This window comes from Vitis riparia, chromosome 16 (assembly GCF_004353265.1).
Source record: "Vitis riparia cultivar Riparia Gloire de Montpellier isolate 1030 chromosome 16, EGFV_Vit.rip_1.0, whole genome shotgun sequence".
NCBI classification, from domain to species: domain Eukaryota; kingdom Viridiplantae; phylum Streptophyta; class Magnoliopsida; order Vitales; family Vitaceae; genus Vitis; species Vitis riparia.
The window spans coordinates 83,325-99,467 of NC_048446.1; the positions used below are offsets into that span (position 1 = coordinate 83,325).

General features: G+C 33.4%; 2 protein-coding genes across 4 annotated transcripts; one reads left to right on the top strand and one right to left on the bottom strand.

The window, feature by feature from the left end:
* Positions 1–329: 329 nt before the first annotated feature.
* On the bottom strand, positions 330–6,667 carry LOC117933094 (sm-like protein LSM8). Its single transcript, XM_034854480.1, has 6 exons — positions 6,481–6,667; positions 3,601–3,703; positions 3,377–3,417; positions 3,218–3,292; positions 784–836; positions 330–697 (listed from the first exon to the last, which is right to left on the bottom strand). Exons 2-6 carry the CDS (start codon positions 3,635–3,637, stop codon positions 607–609), a joined length of 297 nt encoding a protein of 98 aa, XP_034710371.1. The 5' UTR covers positions 3,638–3,703; positions 6,481–6,667; the 3' UTR covers positions 330–606.
* Positions 6,668–7,526: 859 nt separating this feature from the next.
* Positions 7,527–15,795, top strand: LOC117932967. Of its 3 annotated transcripts, none has more exons than XM_034854298.1 (6): positions 7,527–7,724; positions 9,420–9,579; positions 10,049–10,406; positions 11,258–11,538; positions 15,117–15,237; positions 15,357–15,795. In XM_034854298.1, exons 1-5 carry the CDS (start codon positions 7,655–7,657, stop codon positions 15,223–15,225), a joined length of 978 nt encoding a protein of 325 aa, XP_034710189.1. In that variant the 5' UTR covers positions 7,527–7,654; the 3' UTR covers positions 15,226–15,237; positions 15,357–15,795. The 3 variants fall into 3 exon arrangements, with proteins under 3 accessions (XP_034710189.1, XP_034710190.1, XP_034710188.1); XM_034854299.1 differs by having other exon boundaries at positions 15,378–15,795; XM_034854297.1 differs by lacking the exon at positions 15,357–15,795 and having other exon boundaries at positions 7,528–7,724; positions 15,117–15,326.
* Positions 15,796–16,143: the final 348 nt, after the last annotated feature.

Here is a 16,143-nt window from a genome sequence, read left to right on the forward strand (position 1 = left end):
CTAGCAGCTTCCTTGTATGTCTCACCAGCACCATGAGAATCAATGAATCTCTATTGTAGATCACTCAAAAAGCTGCACAGCTAACAAATTAATACGCTATTGAATTTGACAACTTGGTAATCCCATGACCGGGGGAAAGTCACGGTCATATTAATGATAAAAGAGATTTAACCTCCCTTTCTTTATTGTTGGATGCTTTGGGCTTCAAGCAATGTTCCGGAGCTTCAACCCGCTCACGGTACAGCTGGAATCTAATTAGGATTTTAGAGCATAAGCACCCTGGGACCATGCGTAATTCATTTCAAAGCAGAGGAAACCATGAAAAAGAATTTAACCAAATAAGTCATGCTCTCAATACAATTAAGTTGATAATATGATATAATTGTCGAGTTATTAATGCAAAACATAAGAGTCGAAGAAAACATTCAGCATCAACAGCATCAAGGATAACAACTCAGGGTGGCATGAAAAACAACCTCCTCTTTAGAACATCATAACTTCTGGTTGTTATAACTACATATATCAGCATACATTTTTCATCAGTCCAATCTAATTATAGAGTCAGGAACTTCTCAACACCTTTCTCAGTTTCAACACCTTTCCCAGTCAATGAGTGACAGGCTTGAGGGGATGTGCTCTCAGTTTCGATAGATCAAGGCTAGAATCCAGCTCTTCATCTAGTTCCCCGACAATGCTTCTGCAAGAATCCAATGTTAAAAACAATATTATAGCATGTAGTGAGATAACAAGGTGAATTCACATTAAGTGGAAGAAAGCAATTACATGTTGTCACCCCTTATTATGTACAAACCCAACACAAGCTGTTGAACGCCTTCCTGTAAATCAGAATAAGGCAGAAACTTTAGCCATTTAAGTAGAGATGAAGTATGAATATAGGAAGTTTTCCATTAAGAACCAAATAAACATACTAAACATATACTTTTCGAACTATACTCACATACAAAATTTATGGAGAGTCATTCAATCATTTTAAATTGGACTCCTTGAAAATGCTAGACAAACAAGATGGTTTCTGATAACTTAGCTGTGATGCTGGCCTTGCATCAACCTTTAACCATAAAAGGATTCTTTGTAATCAGAACAGTATTCTCTTTTAACAAGAAGCTGAGATTTTCTACATCCTTTAATACAAAAGGAATCAGGTAACTAAAAAAGGATGCCAGAATGTTCCCAAGCACACCAACTGTCCATTCAGTCAGTGACAAATAGGCAAAAATGAAAGAAACATGTGAGCAAATTAATTTTCATAGAGAGAATCATGTAATAGTGTGCTATCTTTAAAAAATTAAAATTTTTGAAACTTTGACTTTTTTACTTTTAAAGTTCATTCATTTTGGGGAAAATAACCCTCAAAACATGCACTCAAATAGTAAAAAATCCTCATGCCAAAACTGCCCTCTAACCCTCATCATTGAGCCGCCAATTGTCACCATTTTTTTTTTCTTTTTTGTACTTTTACATCAAAAGTCAAAAAGCTCATCATCCATTATTATAAATAATTTTTAAAAAATAAATGACATGTGGCAACAAACCATGATATATGGATTTTTTTTCTTTTTTTTTTCCTCCATAATACTTCCACATTTTTGTTATTTTTAATATGTTGGCTTCATAAAAAATTTTAAATTTCAATTTTATCCACAATTTTACATTTTCATATATATTCATTTTAATTATTTATGAACATTTTAAACATAAAATAATATATATATATATATATATATATATATATATATATATAATAAATCATTAATGAGAACAAATTTAATATAAAAATAAATACATAAAGAACACATTTAGAAATTTAGGATATAATATTTTTTATATTATAAATTTTATTACATTGTCATACTATTTTATGGTTTGTATTTTTTAATATTTTTAAATTTTCATGTGAAAATTAGAATTGATGATTATGGTTTTAAATTTTTACTTGTAGATCTAACTTGACAAGGGGTTAAACTTTTTTTTTTTTTTGTTAAAATGTTTAATATTTTTAATTAAAAAAGATAAAAACTTGGTTGTAGTTTTAACTTTTAACATTTTGCTTTGTTAAAATTTAAAATCGTTTATTTATATAAAATAAAAATAAAATATATTTTTCATTAAAAAAATGTATTTAATCATTTATATTATTTTCTCTTAATTTTGTTAAAAATTAAAATTTTTCCATATTGAAGTTGCTCATCCATCGACATAACCTTTGGAAAAGAGAATACCACTTTTTCTATATCATTCTTCTTTGATTTTCTAAAAAAAAAAAAGAAAAGGTATCACTCTTTTATGAAAAAAATAACACTAAAGTATATTAAAAGTACCATTGTAGTGGAAAAGATATATCATTGTTATTTGGTTTATGGCAAGATATGCAAAAATTTTAATTTTTAATAAAATTAAAAGAAAATTAATGTAAATGATTAAATACAAATTCTTTGTGAAAAGTATATTTTATTTTTTATTTTATATAATAAAAAATTAAAAATTTTAACAAATCAAGATAGTAGAACCACAACCAAGTTTTTATCTTCTTTAATTAAAAATATTAAATATTTTAATCAAGAAAAAAGTTAAAACCACGGTGAATTTACATACCTACAAGTAAAAAGTTAAATTTGTTTATTATGTATTTATTTTTATATTAATTTTTTCTCATTAATGATGTATTATATGTTATTATTATTATTTTATATATAAAGTGTTCATAAATAATTAAAGTCAAAAAAATGAAAGAGTGAAAAAAATGAAATTAAAAATATTTTATGAGAATGTGTTAGTGACATATTATAAAAAGGTCAAAAGGTAAAATGAAGAAAAAGAACAAAAACAAAAAAACAAAAATAATGTTGCATGTTGATGGCTACATGTCAAGCTTAAAAACATTGAAAAGCATGATTGAAAAAAAAAAATCATGTGGCATGGTTGATTGCCACATGTCATTTTTTTTATTTTTTATTTTTGAAAAGAAAAAGGTATGGTAGTTGACGGCTAGCTACGGAAGAGGGAAAAAGTGAAGGATAATCTTGGAATTTTGTTTGTGTTACTATTGTAGTGCATGCTTCCAAAATTACTCTTTAAAAGTTCTTAAAAAATCTATATTTTTTTGTTAGTGAAGCTTTACATGATTTCCCCATTTTCATAAGACCAAAACAAAGGAAGGGAATTTCTATAAAATTAGAAGTATGTTAAGGACACAAACCTTTGTGGAGTAAACACGCTCATGAGATTCATCAAGAATGATATTGGTAGCCTGGTCAAAGCCCTTTAGAACTCCCTAAACGGAAAACTAATGTCAATACAATATAGACCTGCCATAAAAAATGCTGTCACTGCATTGAATTAATTCTATATAACATACCACTATATTTCGACCATCATTTGTGATAACTGATATAGTTTCTGCACCAAGAAAAAAGAAGAATGAAAGTGATTACAAATAAAGCGAAGCAAGAACCAATCATAAAAGTCCTGAAAGTCCAAAACAAAAATGGATAGAAAAATACACCATGGAATAGAACAACCTTTTTCCCAGCAGAGATTACATAATAAGCAATAAGAATGAATTATTAAGAGTATACATACGATCTACAAGAGACTCAAGTCCAGGCCCAGTTGACATGTTGCAAGTTGGTAACTGATAAATAATAGCCAAACCCCTGGAAGAACTGGTTGCTAGCAAATTTTCCTGCAAAAGAAATCAAGCAAATCTTAAATATTTGCACACGGAATAACAATAAGAATTGTAGGAACACTATAAGAATGAATTCATTATTCACAATTTTGGGGGGAGGTGACATTTTGACGATGTTGGAGTGAAGGGAAGAAGACATTGATAGAGTGGGTTAGGAAGTTCGAAAATGTCATCACTTAGACTGGACTGAGGAAGATGATTTTTTTCACCAACAAAATAGAGGAACTTTAAAGGTGAGTATGATGATGATAACAACACCACATACTAATAGGTGGCCATATGTTGAGGATTTCAGGCATGGAAGTAACTCATCTATACTGTGCATTTTTTTTTTTTTTTTTTTGATAGGAAAATAAATTATACATGGCCCATGCAGATCTTGAACCTATTACTCATCCATATTGTATGCATATGATATGGCTAATTAGACAACTACTGAAATCATTTAAAATCTGAAACAGAAGATATGTGGCTTGCATCAATAAAGCACCCATAAGGTAGATGCAGCCCTGGAACAAGCAGACAAGCCACAGATGAATGCAATATGCAATGGAAAAGTTTGAGATGATGTCCTCCTCCAAAATCAATCAAGAATACCTCTCAACAAATATCTCAAACAGAGACCCCACAAATTTGAATATCAAATGGAGAACAATTTCTGAATTATTTACAATAATTTCCTAATGAGAATACATGCTCATCTTTTCCACTGTTGCATGTAAGAAGGAAGTGTTTCTCAAAAAGTGGTCAATTAAAAGGCATATTGAAATGTTTCCAACCAACTAAGGGGTGCAAATCGACAACCAACTAAGCTGAATTACACTCAAAGGATAGGGTTTAAAAATGTCTGTATAGTAAGCCTAAAAAGAAACAAAGAAATGAAGTGCATCCCACATCATCTCTGACATCTTCCAAGCGTCCTCAAAGACCAACATTCCTCTCTCTCCACACAATCCACAACAAAGAGAGACATGCGATCCTCCAAAGAGTCTTGCCTCTTATAGAGTTTCTAAAACACTTGAAAGAAATCACCATCATATCACAAATACTGTCTAGCTGAACCCACGCCATCCCTGCCTGTAAGAAAACCCTATACCATAATCCCAAAGTAATCGGAAAATGTAAGAAGAGAAGATCAACCGTCTCCCTACTCCTCCTACAAAGAATGCACCAATCAGAGCTAAGGGCTTTGAAAGGTTTTCTCAACTATAACATATCATTGATATTTATCTTCTTATGTGTCACTAGCCAGGCAAAAGCCATGACCTTAGGGGGGACTCTTGATTTCCACAAAAATTGAGTTGGGTAGAAAGGAGTAGAATTTGAGATTTTTTTTTTTTGATAGAAATAAAGGAAGATATATTAAAAATGGCTGCCAAAAAAGCAGCCCAAGGTATACAAAAAGTATACAGCTACCACCAAACTAAAAGAATCTAAGAAATTGGATAAGACTAAAAGAAACTATTTTACATTTCGGTCCAATATAAGTGAAAAATGAACGGTGACATTCACTATATATGTCCAACTCTGTTTAACATGCAACAGAGGCATTTGATTGTCACTGTCCATTTGAAGAGCTATGTCACTTCACTAATCCAATTTCCACTATATTAAATTTCTGCTAAAAAGATGGCCACCTTATTTACCACAAACCTTTAATAATAATAATAATAATAATAAATTTCTCCTAAAGGAGGATCTCTAGTCATGGGTTTTGATTTTTTGAATCAACTGTTTGGGTTAATCTTAAGTCATTTGCAGGTGGCATTATAAACATCTGGAGAAAACTGTAAGTCTGCATCGAGGTGATCATTAGAACTCTTGGGCTGTCATAGTTTGACTTGACATTGACAATTCATGAAGTTAATATTAGATGTCTGTCTATTTGTTTAAAACAAATTTTCTTTTCTACTTTCCTCAAAAAGTATTCCTTCTCATCTAGATACCCATTGAACAGAAAAATGTGTCACTCAGAAACAGCAAAGCAGGAAATGTGGAGGGGGTGCGTATTGGAAAATCACATAGCTTTTTTATTATTAAATGATATGGAAAGTTGGGATGTTGCAGAGCTTATTTGATAATAGTTATGGATCAGTCCAGAATGATGGCACTATCAAAACCCTAGTACATATATTCCAACAAAAGATTGTGCCTTTGGGGTAATGTCTTGCAGCAATCAAGATTCAGATCACTAATAAGGCTTTCTGGCTATCATTTTTTTTTCTTTGCTTTAATTGGCTTAATCTCACCAAAATATGCAACCTAATCCAGAATGAGTGAATGCATTTACACGGCAGACAATCAACCAATTCGATCTCTACTCCTGAAAATTTTGGAATTGAGGAGCCCTACATTATTTACTTAAATCGGTGGTTTTGTCCATTTGGATAGTATTCTTCTTGAAATTTGGCCACATCTCGTTTACAGTTACGCATATGGTATATGAGTATCTCATGCATAAGGAGTGGTCCGTATAAATGTGAATTCCAAGTTATCGATGAAGAACAAGCAAACATGAAGTTGAGATATATCCCAGGTTCCTGTGTGTTCCTGGATGGCAACCCTTAAACCACGAGCCAAAGAGCTCCGCCATATTAATAAAATAATTTATATACTGGCGAAACTATGAAATTAGCGCATGATTCTCATTTTAACTCAACTTGCAGCCAGCAATCCACTCAAAATCCAGAATCATAAAAGTATTAATTTCATTCTAAGAAAATAGCAGCCACTCAATCAAATGGTATACGAAGAAAGAAGAGAGAGAGTACCTGCAACGGCAGCGGTTGTTGCCTGATGAAGCTCACACATTAGCCATAGAAAATAGTGGTAGAGAAAATCACTTCTTCTCTCTTTGATCTATCTCCCCCTGTAACTCCTTAAACCCTAGACGCTTCAACCAAAAACCCAAAACCCAAAATCAAAACCCTAGCCAAATGGACAAAAGGACAAAAGGACAAAAGAGACCTCCGGATTTCAAATTTTAAATTAAATAGAGAGCAAAGGATTAAAATAACTTTTTTTCCAATTTCCTAATTTTAATCACTTTCTATTGTCAAATGGAACATAATTAAAACAAAGTAAAAAAAAAAAAATGATAAATGAGATATGCTATGTGCAAGTGCAACTAGGGTTGGCGAATCTCGAGCAGAAGTCTTTAGGCATATAAGATAATTGATTTTCGTATTTTAGAAAAAAAATAGATTTTTTTAGAAAATATTTTTTTAACAATTTTTATATAAAAGATAAACTTTTTTAGAATTTGTTTAAAAGATGAAGGTCTGTTTGATACTATTTATAAAACATTTTTTATTCATTAAAAAAAATAAAAATAAAAGATATTTTTCAAGACTAATAAATATAAAAGATTTTTTTATTCTTAAAAATATAAAATAAGGTATTTGCATATCTTTTAATTATTTTTAATGATTGTTTTTAAAAATATTATATAAATATAAAAAATAATTAAAAATAAAATATTACATATAAAAGTATTTTTTTTAAATATATATAAAATTTTAAAAACATTTTAGCTTTCCAAGATTTTTATTCTACAAAATATTTTAAAATTTTATTCTTAAAAATCATTTTTTAAAACTGTTTTTCGAAAACACTTCCTAATTACTGTTTAGGATTTAGAGTAATTTTAATATCTTATAATTTTTGTTTTGTAAAATTTTTTAGGTAACGGTTGAAAAGATGAAAAATATTTTAATTAAAAAAAATTGCATTTTGAACCAAACAGACCCTGATCTTTGTCTCTTTGGGCTGGGCTAGGTTTTAGCCCGCCTTTACTGCAAAATTCGATATGATCACCCTTAGCTCTTAAGCCCTAGCGTCTGTCTGAGCGCTGACACACTTAGTTTCTCTGGTAATTACACTCTTCTCGCGTCCAGTTTCTGTCCCGGTCAATGCCCCCAGGTGGAAGCCATTACGTTTCTCTCGATGCGTCTCAAAGCTCTCACCTCCCTCTCCAAGCTCTCTGCTCCCTCCCACCCTCTCCAAGCCTCCGACGGTAATTTCACATTCTTCCTCTCCCGCTCCTTTCTGTTTCTGTTGTTTGCTTCTCAAGAAATTTTAGTCCAGCAAACTGCTTTCCGTTTTCGTTTTCTTTTCTTTGTTCCCTCATTTGAGTTGCTTTCAAAGAGCAAGTTTACTCCTTTTTTTTCTTTTTCTAATGCCCGCTACTAAGGGCAGTGCTTCAACTGCATGAAAGGATCGTTGATGGTACAACAAAATTTAGGGTAAAAGAACACATTTGAACCGAGAAAATAAGAACCAAACAGAGGTCCGTTTTCATTTTTTTTGCCTTAATCTTGTTTCTGTGCAACCAAACAAAAGGTTAAGATATGCAAAAATAAAACAAATTTAGACTCCGGAAAAAAAGAACATAGTCGAGATCAAATTTCATGTCTTTCCATTTCCTCTATTTTTTTTCTCGTCATCCAAATATAAGTGGCTTCTCTTCTTTTTCTTCCAATTTTCACCATTTTCTTTTGGCTGGGATTAATTGGACGAAAAGTTTAAGAGAATAAAACAAACTTAAAGTGAGAAAACAAGAATAAACACAGGGCAAAGAGTTTAGGAAAATAAGAGAAACGCAAACTGAGAAAGCAAGAGCCTAACAGAAGTTAAATTCTTTTTTCTCCTTTTTTTCCGCAACCAAACTTAAGTTAATGTACACTATTTTTATTTCTTTTATCTGAGATTAATTGGAGGAAAAATTTAGGGAAATTTAAAAGTGAGAAAACAAGAACCAAAGAGAGCTCTATTTGCATCTGGATTTGTTTTTCCCTGTTCCTTTTTTCTCCCAACCAAACATAAGCAAGTCTACTCTTTTTCTCTTCCATTTCCTAACACAATGTCTATTACCACTGGATATGTTGTGTCTTAGACTCTGACCCGGTATACTTCACAATCCTTTCATCTTCCTCTATCAGTCTTCCTGTTATAAAAAATGTTGATTTCATAGCAGTGTATCCATTTTTAATTGTTTGATTAATCTTTCTAGTAAGAAATGTCTATTTGACTAGTGTTTGGTTCACTTTTAAATGTTGTATGAGTTGGGATGTGTAGAACCTTCTATTCTTACACTCAATAGCTCTTGTGGGCTTACTTTTCAGTAATGCTGAGTTGGATGAAGTCTTCCTTAGATTCTTTTCATGCTTGTTAAATGTCAAGTAAATTGGAGAGTTTCCACTTCATCGTTACCTTCCTCTCACTGGTGGCTGTTTATCAATCAATATACTGTTTGTGCTTTCTACTAAACTAGTAAAGGGTGATGGGCAAGAGGTTCGAATACATGTCTGTGGGAGTTTTATCACTGTAAAGAAGCCTTCTTTGGGTTTGGGACAGCATGAAACTCAATCCACATTCATTGATATCCAGAGTTCAGTTTTGCTCCACCTTTTTGTCTAGGGACAATTGGATTGCATGGTCTGTAAAATTTCTTTAGCTACTTTGAATGGGATTTGGAATTGCTTTTGATGTCATATTTCTATATGAATGTTGTATACATCTTGTGTACTTTGGTGTACTATTTTTTTTTTGGTCATATATATACATCTTTTATTGCCTATCAAATATACATGAATGTTGCTTTCTCATTATTGCACATCCTTCTTCAAAATTCATTCTATCACTAAATTTTGGCCTTTTGACATTGTTATTTTGAAAATGTATAATCATGATGTATCCTTGATTTTGACAGTGTACGCTGAGATAATTAATGTTGTGCATGAATCAAATATTCGGAGGCATGGAAGGTCATATGCTGTCTCTGTTCCTTCCTACGTTGTAAAAGCCCAGAAAAGTCGCAAAAGGGTTCCAAAAGATGAACGGAAAGTTATGGTGGAATCTTTCGTAAACAAGTATATTATCCTCTTGCCTCATCATTTAAGTAGCTAGAAATCTTCATATTTTTCATGTGACTAGTGTTGTACAATTATTCTCCATAAAAATGAGTGCTTTTGAGCACCTGATTTTGATCATCTATGAATCTTTAGCTCAGGTTGGATTTCTTCATTCACATTTCACATTTCACATTTCTTAGCATGTGAATAATTTTTGTGACTGATTATTGTTGCTGTTATATTATTACTTTTATTGACTGTGTTATTGTTTACAATAATGGTAATAAAGTGTTATGATATGGTAATGATGGTAATCATTACTATCATTGATTGAGGGTAGCAATGCATAGAAAAACTGAATTTTACATTGGATCTGAGAATAGATCTGGTAGAATTAGACGAGATGTTAAAGGTTTCGATGTTCTGTCTGGGCTTTTCATGATTGAACATTTACGCTGAATGAAGATAATTATCACTCTGTTTGCAGGTACAGAGGAATGAATGCAGGAAAATTCCCAACTGTTTCTGAAGCTCAAAAACATGTGGGTGGCTCTTACTATATTGTTAGGGAGTTGGTTCAGGAGCTAGAACACAAAGCTAAAACCTCTCCCTTAAGCAGGAGGAATGAAAATTTAATGGAAAATGAGCCAGCTAAAGAGAGAAAGTCTCTGGCTGAAGCTGAAAAGGTTTCAACAAGTCGAAGAACAGTGGATGCTGTAATAGAAGATTATCGTCAAACTGTACCAATCAGTCCTTTGGAGGTCTCTGATGCAAGTAGCAAGAATTTAGAAGCAAAGGGAGGGAAGTGGGTTGAGAAGATCTTGTCTGAAGAAGTTACAACATCAGTAAGTATTGGACATTTGTCTAATTTGAATCATATAGTTTAGGAGGAGGGAGAACATTTGAACTAGATTTAGAGCTGGATAGAGGAATTTGCCAACTTTGTGCAGAATGAGGGAGGTTGGAAATTTGACATTTGGATTAGATTTGCAAGTGGATCTTCGGAGTTAGAAGCAGAATGTTTGATTATCATACATCTTTGGGATCTTGGTGCAACCTTTTTTTTCGATAAGTAAACACATATATTAGCAAAAGGCAAAACGCCGCATAGCATACAGGGAGTATACGAGGCGACGAGGGCCTCTTAACAAAAAGACAAAAGAAACAAAAAACCCACCGACCCTTAACTAGAGGCTAACCACTCCAAGAAGCCTATAAGGGAGCGAGGCTCCGCACCACTATACAATTTTGCCCACCCCCACACATTACAAACAAAAGAATTCTTAATTTTCTGAATAGCTAACTCCCCCCCTGAAAGCTAATTTATTCCTCTCCTTCCAAACCGTCCAAAAAATAGGTGCAACCTTTATCGAGGATATATTTAAAATGGCTCATTGAAATTCAGTTTGGGGTGCTTGTTAAATGTTTTAAATGGTTTTAGTAAGAAGGCTATTGGGACTCTCTCTCTCTCTCTTAAAGCTCATGCAAACACAACCTAAGCATAAAAATTTTAAAAAAATAATAATAATCATTGGCTTCTTCCAGTGCTCCTGGAAGCCTCTTAATACTAGTTTCTAGTGCAATTTATGTATGTATTCTTTGAATATGCAAGAATATGCACTTGTGTAATTCTTACAGTTGTCCATTCAGTTCTTTCTGCCTGCAGGATGATCATTCTGATTTTGTTGCAATGCAGAGTGGTGTGGTAAAAGGAAAAACTAAGGACATTTCGCATGCACATCTTGAAAAGCTAGAAAATGGTAAAATACAGGAAGCACAGAAAGATCGTTCTGGTTTTGTTGAAACGCCAAGTGTTACGCTAAAAGGGGAAACTGAGGGGTCTTCTCAGCCATGTCTTGAAACAATAGTGGATGGTAAAAAAGAGGAAGTGGCTTCTGAAAGTTTGCTGAATTTTGATGGTACAAAGCATGAACCTGAGCAGAATCAAGGGTCCCCTGAATTAGATGACTTTTCAAGGTAAGATTTATCCTTTTCATTATAATCGTTGCTGTTGTTGATCTTGTTGTCCTATCTATTAGTGGTTTTTTTTTCCCTGTTACATGGAATTGAACATTTTTTTGATAGGCAAATAGCAGTAATATTAAGAGAAAAAACACCTGTAATAGGAGTTTTGTCGGTAGTCTGAGGTCAATTAGGAACAAGGAGTGGGTGACCCTTTCCTAATTGTGGAACTTTAGAAGGAGTATTGATAATATGGGACTCAGGCAAGTACAGGTGCTCATAGTTAGTGCTAGGCGCCTCAGTTACAGTCATTCTAGTTTCAAATGATGAAGGGGACCTATGGCTTGCCTCAATATATGTTCCAAATGACAACATTCTAAGGAAGGATTTTTGAGTGGGGCTAATGGATCTAGGGGATGAGGATTTTTAATGTCATAAGGAGAATTCAGAACAGTTGGGGAGCTCTACTATAGCCTCTAGCATGAGAAACTTTGATGACTTTGAACTAGTGGGCACCCCTCCCAAGAATGCTTCGTTCACATGGTTAAATTTGAAAGAATTCCTTGTCTGTAAGGGGTTGGACAAGTTCTTAATCACAAACAAGTGGGAGTAAAGATTTCCTCATTGTTTCAAACAGGATCTTTGGTCATAGCCTTATCCAAAGTGACCTTTGGTCATAGCCTCATTGTTTCAGACACCAACCCGTTCAAACAGGATCTAGCCCCTTTCAGGTATGAAAACATGTGGTTACTTCATCCAAAACTCAAAGAAAAAGGGGAAAAGGGTGGAAAGGTCATAGGTTCATGAAACAATTGCAATATGTGAAATCAAAATTGAAAGAATGGAACAAAGCATCCTTTAGAGATCTAAAGGAGAGAAAAAAGAAATTCGTGGAAGATACAGTCATTATTGAAGGTTGTGAATAGAAGGAATTTTGTCTCTTGAGCTGTCAACTCTTAGGACCATCGGAAAAAGGAACTAGATAATCTGTTGTTAAAGGAAGAGTTTCATTGGAGGCAAAAAGCAAGGGTCATATGGGTAAAAGAAAGGGATTGTAATTCTAAGTACTTTCGTAGGTTGGTAAATGGAAGGAGAAATAGAAAGTTGATCAAATCCTTTGTAAAGGAGGAAGGGCTCTAGACAACATGTAAAGCATATTGGAGGAAATAGTACGATTCTTTGGAAATTTGTACTCTAAGCCTCCTGAAGACTCTTGGAGGATAGAAGGGTTAGAGTGGTCTCCCATTTTGAAAAAAATAGTTGTTTTGTTGAAACACTCCAAAGGAGAGAAAAAAGAAATTTGTGGAAGATATGGTCAATATTGAAGGTTGTCACTAGAAGGAATTTTGTCTCCTGAGCTGTCAACTCTTAGGACCATCGGAAAAAGGAACTAGACAATCTGTTGTTAAAGGAAGAGTTTCATTGGAGGCAAAAAGCAAGGGTCATATGGGTAAAAGAAAGGGATTGTAATTCTAAGTACTTTCGTAGGTTGGTAAATGGAAGGAGAAATAGAAAGTTGATCAAATCCTTTGTAAATGAGGAAGGGCTCTAGACAACATGTAAAGCATATTGGAGGAAATAGTGCAATTCTTTGGAAATTTGTACTCTAGGCCCCCTGAAGACTCTTGGAGGATAGAAGGGTTAGAGTGGTCTCCCATTTTGAAAAAAATAATTGTTTGGTTGAAACGCCCTTGCTGAAGAGCAAAGGAAGTTGTGTGGAAAAATTCTCATATTGATTTTGATAATTACAAAGGAATATATACAACTTAGGATATAAATAGAAAAGGAAAATAAATATTTACAATTGACTTATATTCTTAATTCTCTTTAACCTAAGTTTTATAGATTTGGGGAGTATAGGTAGAGGCAAAATTCCATGGCAAATTACATGCCTAACTTTGATTTGGATGGTATGGTGGGAAAGAAATGGAAGGACTTTTTAGGACAAGTGGATAAGCTCATAAACGATATGGGACTTAATCTACTTTTATTCCTTCTTTGGGCCTCAACTAATTCAGCTTTCAATGGCACTCTAACTATTATGTAAATCAATTAGATTTTGGTGTGTAATTCCAAATCCTTTGATTTTGTAAATGTATTGTTCCTTATTGAAAGAAGGACCACAGTTCCTACAAATAGTTTTGGGTGGTATATGGGAGAAATCATAGTAATCTATTCTTTTTATCAGAATATGTAAATCTAGGAGAGATTTCTCATCCTTCACATGTATCTTTATTTAGCAAAAAAAACAGCTAACAAAAAGAGGTGCACCCAATGTACGTAAGTGGAATACAAAAGGCTCAACAAAAGAGGTTACATGGAATTGAACTTAGAAGCTCCCCACATTCCGCCCCAGCCCCTTGCCATTTTCTTTTTGTTATTATTACATGATAGGATTCACTTTTCAATTAACTCTTCTTTTTCTTTAATACAATTATTACTAAGAAAGTTGAAAGAATAAAAGGGAATATTGATGAAAAAATTAAAGAGCCACACCCAAAGTAAAATAGGATGGTCCAACAAGGATCCCATAGCCATCCATGCCATGTCGTGAAATTGAAGAATTCGGGTATCAAAGACTAGAAATGTGTCCTCAAAGAGAAAAGTGGCAAACAAATTACATCCGCACATGTATTCACTACAGTTCTTATATCATTCTTTTACTCAATAGCTCAAACCACAATCACCACCAAGTCTGCCATTTCCAAGGTTGTGAAGATATGCTTCTAAAGACAAAAAACACAACTTTCTAAGGATTAGTTGCTAGACTAATAAGTACCCGGCAGTTTCAAGACATAACTTCAAGATAAAGAACTAAATGTCTCCTGCCATGTCCCAGAACACGTATTAAAATGTCAGCCTTTGTGATTTTCAAGTCCTTAGATGCCCATGAGACAAGGACTTCATGATGGGGCATGGAGCCTACCAAGTCACAAAGCCACAAACTATATCAGTTAAAACCTAGCTCCAAGTTGGGTCGGTTCTTATCTGATCTTATGGTGGTCATTTAATTAATCAGTCAACAGAGAGATCCATGACCATGATCATGTATGACTCATATAATTAAAAATATGTATGTGTCTTCAGTACCAGAGTGGTCTGGTTTAATCCTCCAATATTTTGATTACTATAATTTTAGTTTTAGTCTATGTAACAAGGTCTTGACAGTGGTATTTCAGTCCAACATATGTTCAAGGATTTTGATACTGTCACAGCAAAATGAACTGCGACAAATACTGTACATTTCACTCTGTTTAACATGCTCAACATGAGCATGTGACTGTCACTGTCCATTTGACGAGTTATTTCACCTCACTGATCCAATTTCCATTAGATTAGATTTCTCCTAAAATGATGGATTTTATTTACCACAAACCTTTCCCTAAGGATGGGCTTCAACTACTACTACTACTACTAATAATAATAATAATAATAATCATGGGTTTTGATTTTTTTGACCCTTTTTATTAACCATATTGTATATTTTGAAGTTTATCCCTCTTATTCCCGTATTTCCTATTGTAGCACATTATTTTCTCTTATATCATTTATGAGCTGGAGTTTAAGATGATTTGCAAACTATTTTTGTCCAGAGACATTTCTAGAAAGCAGAACGAGGAAGAGCTGCCCAAGGGATCAACTGTTTGGGCAAATCTGAAGTCATTTGCAGGTGGCATTATAAACATGTGGAGAAAACTGTAAATCTGTGTCAAGGTAATCATTAGAATTTTTGGGGTGTCATATTTTGCCTTGACATTGACAATTCATGAAGTTAAATATTAGAAGCAAATTTTCTTTTCTACTTCCCTCAGTAAGTATTCCTTCTCATCTAGATACCCTTTCGCTGGGAACAGTAAAAATGAGTCACTCGGAAACAACAAAGCAGGAAACGTGGAGGGGAGAGGGAGTATTGGAAAATCACATAGCTTTTTTTTATTATTAAATGATATGGAAAGGTTGGGATATTGCGGAGCTGATTCAATAAGAGTTATGGATCAGTCAGGACTGACGACACTGTCAAAACCCTAGTACATATATTCCAACAAATGATTGTACTTGTGGAGTAATGTCTCGGAGCAATCAAGGTTCAGATCGCTAATTAAGCTTTCTTGCTATCAATTTTTTCTTTCTTTGCTTTAATTGGTTTGATCTCACTCCATATGTAGTGAAAGCCGAGTTTTGAGGCCACAGTAGTGTTTTTGAAGAAAAAAAATAGTGAAAGTGTGTCCCTTCTAAAATCTTTATCAATATAGTCTTGTAATTATATGCTCATTGATGGGAATTTTTTTTTTTTTTTTTTTTTTGTTCTAAGTGTAAAAAACCAGTCACAAAGTGAAAATAAATAAATAAAGTTGAACTTGATGTTGTAGGGACTTGCTATTTTGATAAATATTTTTAACATAAGTTTAGATTGAGATTAAAAAAAAAAAAAAAACATTTATTTTGACCGGGAACTCAGCCGTATGCATTTACATGGCAGACAATCAACCAATTTGAATTCTACTACTGACAATTTGGATGGTATCGTGCTTGAAATTTGGCCACATTTTGCTTACTGTTATGCATTTGGTATACGAGTATCTGTCCATGGAAATTTGATGAACTTCGGGGAAACATGAA